Source organism: Staurois parvus, unplaced genomic scaffold, assembly GCF_062004578.1.
Source record: "Staurois parvus isolate SC_StPar_1 unplaced genomic scaffold, SC_StPar_1.0 ptg000681l, whole genome shotgun sequence".
Lineage (NCBI taxonomy): Eukaryota > Metazoa > Chordata > Amphibia > Anura > Ranidae > Staurois > Staurois parvus.
The window spans coordinates 28,528-37,500 of NW_028318477.1; the positions used below are offsets into that span (position 1 = coordinate 28,528).

The window sequence follows — 8,973 nt, forward strand, 5'->3', positions numbered from 1 at the left end:
CATTATATAATATAAAATGAATACAAATATGATATATATATATAATTTTCATATTTGTATTTATTTTATATTCTATAATGTTGTCGACAACAACAGAAATATATAAAAAATTTATTTTATATATTTTTTTTTATTTCTATTTTTTTTAATTCAACAATAAATATGTGTCTGTGTATATAATACGTGTATGTATGTATATGTGTGTGTGTGTGTGTGTGTATGTATGTATGTATATATATATGTGTGTGTGTGTGTGTGTGTGTGTGTGTGTATGTATGTATGTATGTATATATATATGTGTGTGTGTGTGTGTGTGTGTGTGTGTGTATATATATATATATATATATATATATATATATATATATATATATATATATATATATATATATATATATATATATATATATATATATATATATTTTTTTATTTTTTTTTTTATTTTTAGATTCATACTTATATTTATACTTATAACCATATTTTTTTTGAACGTAAGAGATACGGCCATAAAAAGCTTCCAACAACGGTGTGTGGTTTTTATTTTTTTTTTAGAGCGTTATCTTTTCCATCCAGCCACTCTCCTCCTACCACCTCCTCCTCTTTACAACTCCTGTCCCCATGTTTTGTACCTTTTTTTAAAAAGTGCAAGTACAAATACCTGTTGATCCTGCCAGTGAAGTCCATCTAATGCAGTTTCATGTGATGGGGTGACAACGATGCTGTACTGCTCCTGAATTCAGAGCAGGGTTGTCACCCTCATGTAGGCTGGGCCCTCTTGCACTGCAGTAGGAGGTGATGTTGCAGAGAGTGTTGCCCCTGCTGATTGACAAGCTTGTATCTTGTCAGTCAGCAGTTGGCCCCACCCACTGCTTTCTTGATTGACAGCTGTGCCTTTACTACTGGAACCCTCCCACTGTGAGCTGCAGTGTCTGGGAGGGAGTTTGTGTGATACATGAAGAATTTGGCTCCATCAAGGCTGGTAAAGAAGTCTTTTGTTTACATTATGAGTCTTATGATCATCACATAGTAACTAGGATCATACAGGCGCCTTTAAAGTGATTGTAATCCTTAGACATGAAATATGAACAAAGCACATCCCTCTATAGTGTGTACTTGTCTCAATCCAGAGCTCTAAGTGTCATTTATGTCAGCTGCCTCCTTCCTCTATCTGCCTGAATCACTTGTGACAGCTTTGACGCCAAGAGAAAAAAAGGTGACAGGGAGGGAGCTCCAGCACACAGTTTGTGATTGACAGCCTCAGCTCTGTTCCTGGATGAAGGAGAGGGGTCTGTCGTTTCCCTCCAGTCAGTTCACACTGAGCACTTCAGTGTTTAACTATAGCTCCCTGCCCTCTGCTTTCTGAAAGCTGAAACAAGCTGTAAAAATTCTGGACATTGAATGGCTGTCTACAGAGCTGGCTAGAGGGCTACAGATAAACAGGTACAACATATGTAGGAGTATTGTTTTTTTTCATCACTGTGTATCACCCGAGGCCAGTCACTAGGTATATGGAAGGGTTTACCAGCAGCATGTATGGCTACCTGTAGTTGTCTGCGGACTAACGGATCCATCTTGTTTTCTTTCTCTGTGTGAAGCCCCCGGGGTGGCAGACCTGGCTTTGTCTGAAAACTGGACCGAGGAGTTTCTGGCACAAGAGCCGGAGGCTGTGGAAGAGGAGGACTGGACCCGAGAGTTCACTGACCAAGCAGGTAAGTCGGTGTGCCTGTTGTTAGAGCTGACCATCCGCTGACCAGTACCCAATCGCTATCTGAAGCCTAGGAGACATGTCCCACGCACCTCGCCTTCAGCCTCTCTCTCTCTGATTGAATCTCCATATGACCCTGTCTGAATGGCAGAGCTTAGAGCGCGCCTGAAGAATAATCTGGACTGCTTCACACCATAAAAACGCAGTCCGGATGCCTTCAGACGTGTTTCTGTACACGCATTTTCAATGCCTTCCGGTTCTTTTGTAAATGTAAATAAGGACATGCGCATTCCAGTGCGTTTAGGTGCATTCTGGTGCGTTTTTTTTGTGTTCGGTTTCAAAGGGTTTTGGTGGCAACCCTACACCGGTACCATGTGACCACTGTGGCCAATCACAGAGATGAACACAACAGTGGCATCCATTGTGTACAATTGTCACGTGATCTGCTGTGATCGGTCACAGGGATCACATGGTACCGGTGTAGGGTTGCCACCAAATCCCTTTGGAACCGAACACATGTGAATGACACGGGTTCTGAGGCAAATGTGTTGCAGATCAGGAACCAAGTGAGTTTTAATTACCACCTTCATCAGACAGAGAACCCGTGTCCTTCATATGTGTTCGGTTTCAAAGGGATGAGGTGGCAACCCTACACCGGTACCATGTGATCACTGTGACCAATCACAGAGATCAACACAATAGTGCACAATGGATGGCATGAATGAACGCCATCCATTGTGTACAATTGTCACGTGATCTGCTGTGATCAGTCACAGTGATCACATGGTACCGGTATAGGGTTGCCACCTCATCCCTTTAAAACCGAACACATGTGAATGACACGGGTTCTGAGGCAAATGTGTTGCAGATCAGGAACCAAGTGAGTTTTAATTACCACCTTCATCAGCCACAGAACCCGTGTCATTCACATGTGTTTGGTTTCAAAGGGATGAGGTGGTAACCCTACACCGGTACCATGTGATCACTGTTGACTAATCAGACATCAACACAATAGTACACAATGGATGGCATGAGTGAACGCTCTCACGTGACAGACCTCACCGCAGCGTGGCCCGTTCTGGGGGGGACGTCCTATGACGTCCATCCGGAACGACGACTGTCCCGCCCAGGCCGTCATTTGACAATAGGCCGGGCGGGAATTGGTAAAGGACGGTCACTTATAAAAGGATAAATGAGAACCGTCACGGCCAGCCACAGCTTTTTTTTTTTTTTTTTTTTTTTTTTTTTTTTTTAATTTTTCTTTTTGTAGATTTGAGCATAATGACGAGTTGGCTGTTTTACTGCTTTTCAAGGCCTTGGTGACACCAGTCCCCATCATTTTCACGGGAGCAGGAAGTAGTTAGAAATTTCCCAAGTGGGGACACAGACAGCTTGTAACCCTTCCCGACTCTATCCAAAATAATAATAATAATAAAAAATATAATTCTAATTAAAAAAAAAAAATAAAAAAAAAATGTGGCCGGACGGCTTTTGTGCAAATTCTGTATCCAGATTGAAATTTCATTTTATTTTTTTTTCCTTCTATTGAAGAAGACCCCATGTCATCGCCCTCCCGTTGGGCGGAGGAGTACCTGCAGCAGTCGGAGGAGAAGCTTTGGCTGGGGGAGTCGGAGGGAACCATGGCGGAGAAATGGTGAGGTTATGCAGGTACTGGGTATCTGCTTGTGTGTGGCCTGTGACAACCAATCCGATTGGGCTTCTGATTCTTCGACCTGCAGCGGAAAGAAGCAGCCAGCTGATTGGTTGTTACGGTCATTTACGATTATAAAACCTTCCACGATGAAACTTAACCTCCCGGCCCTTTAAGAAATTAATGATGGTGGGAGGCGGGGTTGAGGTTTCTGATCATGTGACCGCTGCGATTGGCTGTCATAGCAGTCACATGATCGGAAAACTCCTGATTGGGAGCTTTCCATTGCTGTTCCGGGAGTGCATGGGGCTTGCACTCTTGATACAGCTCTGTTTACATTCTGGTGCGCATATATGTGCCTCAGCGCTGAGAAGCCGCATACGTGTGCTCTAACGGCGGAAAGGTTCATCTCGCTTAGGGGTCCGTTCACACCATTCACATGATAAAACGCTCCATTTTAGGCTGCGTTCACACTTTTGTGTTCCAGCTTGCGATTTTGGTCCTCAGTAATAACCTCCAGCTCAGCTGAACCCCCACTCTGTAGTAACCCTCAGCTCTGCTGATTCCCCGCTCAGTAGTAACCCTCAGCTCTGTTAATTTTCCACTCAGTAGTAACCCCCCGCTATGGTGATCCCCCGCTCAGTAGGACCCCCAGCTCTGCTGATTCCTTGCTCAGTATTAATCCCCAGCTCTGCTGATTCCCCACTCAGTAGTAACCCCCAGCTCTGCCTATCCCCCGTTCAGTAGTAAACCCCAGCTCTGCTGCACCCCCACTCAGTAGTAACCCCCAGCTCTGATAATCCCCACTCGGTACTAACCCATAGCTCTGCTGATCCCCCACACAGTAGGATCCCCAGCTCTGCTGATTCCCCGCTCAGCAGTAACCCCCAGCTCTGCTGCACCCGCACTCAGCAGTAACCCCCAGCTCTGCTGCACCCCCACTCAGTAGTAACCCCCAGCTCTGATAATCCCCACTCAGTACTAACCCCTAGCTCTGCTGATCCCCCACTCAGTACTAACCCCTAGCTCTGCTGATTCCCCGCTCAGTAGGACCCCCAGCTCTGCTGATTCCCCGCTCAGTAGGACCCCCAGCTCTGCTGATTCCCCGCTCAGTAGGACCCCCAGCTCTGCTGATTCCCCGCTCAGTAGGACCCCCAGCTCTGCTGATTCCCCGCTCAGTAGGACCCCCAGCTCTGCTGATTCCCCGCTCAGTAGTAATTCCCAGCTCTGCTGATTCCCCGCTCAGCATTTTCTAGCTGTGTGCGCTCCCTGGCAGCGCGCGGCACCACGATGCGGTTTCCTCTGGACACAGTGGAACACTGATCGTCGGACGGGACCTTTGTGCGAGGTCCCGATCATGTGATCACTGATTGGCCAATCAGTGATCATATGAATAGTAGAAGACAAGATGTCACTTGTGACATCATTGCTTACTACGTGTGAAATCTGTAAATGATCACAGAGATCACATGGTACAGGGCTATTCACAACAGCCTTGTACCATGTGACAAGCTGTGACCAATCACAGCTCACACAGTATTTCTCAATGACTGCAAGAATGCAGCCAGAGAGAAGGAGAAATGATTGCTTTTACAGCCTTTATGGGTGTAAAAGCAATCAGTGTAAAAAAAAAAATATTCATCACCCCCCACAAGTAGCACAGTGTCACCATGGTGACACTGTACTGCTAGGGTGACAGTATGTAAAAAAAAAACCAAATAATATAAAAAAATGTTAAAATTATAATTTTTGGGTATAAATTAATTTGGTTTTTTTTACTAAAAAGATAGCGGAATACATTTTGGCCAAGATTTATGATGAAATACTATATTTGCAAAATTTTATAAGAAAAACACTTTTTTCAAAATTTTTGGACTTTTCATTTACATAGCAAAAAAAATAAAAATCCCAGCGGTGAATAAATACCACCAAAATAAAGTTTTATCTGTCTCCAAGAAATGCTAAAAAATGCATACGGGTACAGTGTTGCATGACCGCGCAATTGTCATTCAAAGTGTGATAGTGCTGAAACCTGAAAATTGGCCTGGGCAGGAAGGGGGGGGGGGGGGCAAGTGTCGGGACTGGAAGGGGGGGGGGAAAGTGTCCGGACTGGAAGGGGGGGGGGGGGGGAAGTGTCGGGACTGGAAGGGGGGGGGGGAAGTGTCGGGACTGGAAGGGGGGGGGAAGTGTCGGGACTGGAAGGGGGGGGGGAAAGTGTCGGGACTGGAAGGGGGGGAAGTGTCGGGACTGGAAGTGGTTAAAATATCGTGTCCAATGCCACATTTCGAAGCAAGTGTGTGTCCTCCTCTCTCATCTATATATTTGTTTCCTCCTGCGCAGGTGTCAGGAGTACCAACCTGAGGACGACCTGCAGAGAGAGGCGAAATCTCTTCTGTCCAAAGTGACCGACCCCAAACTGGCCAACACTCAGGTAGACGATGGGCTGTGCTGGGATGACCCTCTCCATCTTCATATTGATCTGTTCCAGTGTTATCTGCCCCCCGCTGCGTTCTGATCCACAGAACTGTTCAGTATGTGCCTCGTATTAAAGCCCAACTCCGGGCACAGTCCCCTTTCGAGGGTTAGAGTGCTAAAATGTTCCTTTGCCCCCAAAAGCCCACCCCACGCCATGCTGCTTTTTTTTTCTTCGTCCTACAAAGATGCTCACTGCCGGGCTTGATAGAGCTCCCAATGTAGTTCTGGGCGTTCAAGTCTAAGGGCTGTAGGTCTTGTAGTCCCCAGCGCTGAGGGTGAGTCCCTGCCCCTCTCTTCCAGGCCATTCAAAAAATGACGCCTGGGGCTGTGTGCTTTATGAATGGCCTGGAGGAGAGGGTTGGAGACATCACCTTGGTGCTCGGGACTGTGAAACCTGCAGTGGAGGGGCCTGGATGTACAGCGGGGGCCCTACTAATCCCAGCGTGTAAGGCCTTGTACCCACGCAGGCGTACACCCCCACAAAGAGGCCGTCTCCCATGCGGCACAGGTGTTCGGTTCAGGCAGCCTGTTTAAATCAATGACAGGTGGTGAGATGCATGGACCTGTACCAGGGACGGACTGACCATTCGAGCACTCGAACACTGCCTGAGGGCCCGGGGTCAGTAGGGGGCCCCATGGGATGCCCCTGGTACCTTTCATTGGTTTTTCATAGGCTTTTTTTGGGTGTGGGCGAGGACACGGGGCCCCATGATACCCTATTGCCGAGGGCCCCATGAGTTGTGAGTCCACCCCTGACCTGTACTGATTTCCACACGCATTCCGGAATGCGCATCCATTTTTCTTTTTTTTTTTTAGCCATGCACATGCGCTGGGACCTTTTTTGATTTTGTTTTTATTTTTCTGCACGTGTGTTTAACCCCTTAATGCCGACGTCACACAAATATGCGGCCGCACAGAACTGGGCTTTGTTCCGTGGGGCTGCATATTTGCGTACCTGTCTTTGTGCTGGTCCCAGCATGAAGACCGCGGTGTCACTGAGCGCCCCAGAGAACATAGCAAATCCACCGCAATCACAGAATGCCCTGGTTCTCACACATATATGTGATTCTGGATGTGTTTTTAAACTCGCAGATTCGCATGACAGGCTAGATAGTTTGTGTTCCTATTGAGGTGGTTCACACAGATGAGATCCTCATGCGTTGCATTTTGAGTGCCGTTGTGGAAAAAAAGGGTCCTGTGCGAGTTTGTGACTTTTCATTGAAATCTATTAGACGTGACTTTGCGCTGAGGTCTACGAGACGTGGCTTTGCGCTGAGGTCTGCGGGACGCGGCTTTGCGCTGAGGTCTGCGGGACGCGGCTTTGCGCTGAGGTCTGCGGGACGCGGCTTTGCGCTGAGGTCTGCGGGACGCGGCTTTGCGCTGAGGTCTGCGGGACGCGGCTTTGCGCTGAGGTCTGCGGGACGCGGCTTTGCGCTGAGGTCTGCGGGACGCGGCTTTGCGCTGAGGTCTGCGGGACGCGGCTTTGCGCTGAGGTCTGCGGGACGCGGCTTTGCGCTGAGGTGTACAAGATGTTGCTTTGCGCTGAGGTCTGGGGGACGCGGCTTTGCGCTGAGGTCTGGGGGACGCGGCTTTGCGCTGAGGTCTGGGGGACGCGGCTTTGCGCTGAGGTCTGGGGGACGCGGCTTTGCGCTGAGGTCTGGGGGACGCGGCTTTGCGCTGAGGTCTGGGGGACGCGGCTTTGCGCTGAGGTCTGGGGGACGCGGCTTTGCGCTGAGGTGTACAAGATGTTGCTTTGCGCTGAGGTCTGGAGGACGCGGCTTTGCGCCGAGGTCTACGAGATGTTGCTTTTAGCTGAGGTCTGCGGGACGCGGCTTTGCGCTGAGGTCTGCGGGACGCGGCTTTGTGCTGAGGTCTATGAGAGGCAGTGTCTGAATCCAGGCGCCAAGATGCAATTTTTAGTCGCCATGGCGACCTTGTGCCTGGCATTTGTCGAGCCCTGCTTAAATGTGTGGTTTTCTTTCACTCAGGATGGTAGGGTGTGGGTTTTCTAGCCTACCCTGACCTCTCTGTGTGGCCCATGGACATTGGGCTTTAAAGTGTATTTATAGCCACAACTTGTTTTTTGTTTTGGATGAAGTAGGGAAAGGTTGGAACCCCTGTCTGTCCATCTGTGATTTCGCTTTGGTTCCTGAGTGAGGGACAGTTGTCACTGGAGCAGGTATCCCCATTGGAAGATCTCCCCCCTCTATTCTAATCACAAGATCTCCCCTCTTCCCGTCACTTGCCAGTGGCCATCAGGGCAATAAGGGATGGGTGAATCTTCACAAAGGAGGCACAGAGAGCAATAAAATGTGTACAGTGGTTCAAACCTTTCCTTACTCTATCCAAAACTAAAATAATAAAAAAACAATGGCTATAGATACACGTTAAAACACAAACCGGGCGACCCCTGCAGGTCATGTGATGGGTCATCTTTGCCTTTGGTCTTGTATAATGCAGAGAGTTGGGGGGTGATGTGATGACGCCGTGTCGCTCTTTGTATCATTACACACTGAGTGAAGGATGTGGAGCTTAGTGGGCGGGGCAGTGACACCAGTGACACCCAGCACTCAGTCTGCCAGTTGAGTGATATCAGGCATCATTTAACCTGGAGGACTGAGGACATCTTATGGCAGAGAAGTGGTACTGCATGGTGCAGCCCTGGCTTGACCATTTATTTTATTTATATATATATATATATATATATATATATATATATATATATATATATATATATATATATATATAATTTTTTTTTTTTTTTGCTTCTGAAGGTATGCATATAGGCAGGGCTGTGGATCAGGGGGTACCAGCAGGGAGGCCCAGGCAGCTGGGTGAATATGATGTGGGGGGTAATTACTGGAACTGATGCCCTGTCTGGCTCTCTGCAGCATCTGAAAGCTGGATCCTTCTCCTCTCCCTCCCGCTGGCTTTCAGCTGCTGCATAAAGAGCCATACAGGGGATCGGTTCCAGTAATTGAATGCCGATCACCCACCCTGTGCACATCTGATTCACCCAGCTGCATGGGCCCCCACAATGCCGGCTTTCCTCCTGTCCTTCCCACCTGCAGCTGCAAGCACACAATAGGATCCTTCAGGATGGAAAGTGGGGGAAAGGTCTAATATATACGCCACATTAACCAAT

General features: G+C 48.0%; 1 protein-coding gene across 2 annotated transcripts in view; it reads left to right on the plus strand.

Moving 5' to 3' along the window:
- The window catches only part of PEX5 (peroxisomal biogenesis factor 5), a 52,041-nt gene that overhangs the window by 5,163 nt on the left and 37,905 nt on the right, over positions 1–8,973 (plus strand). For both annotated transcript variants that reach the window (XM_089652331.1, XM_089652332.1), the window contains exons 5-7: positions 1,593–1,706; positions 3,254–3,356; positions 5,694–5,784. In XM_089652331.1, the coding sequence (XP_089508457.1) occupies positions 1,593–1,706; positions 3,254–3,356; positions 5,694–5,784 (308 nt within the window). The remainder of the gene's footprint in view (positions 1–1,592; positions 1,707–3,253; positions 3,357–5,693; positions 5,785–8,973) is intronic.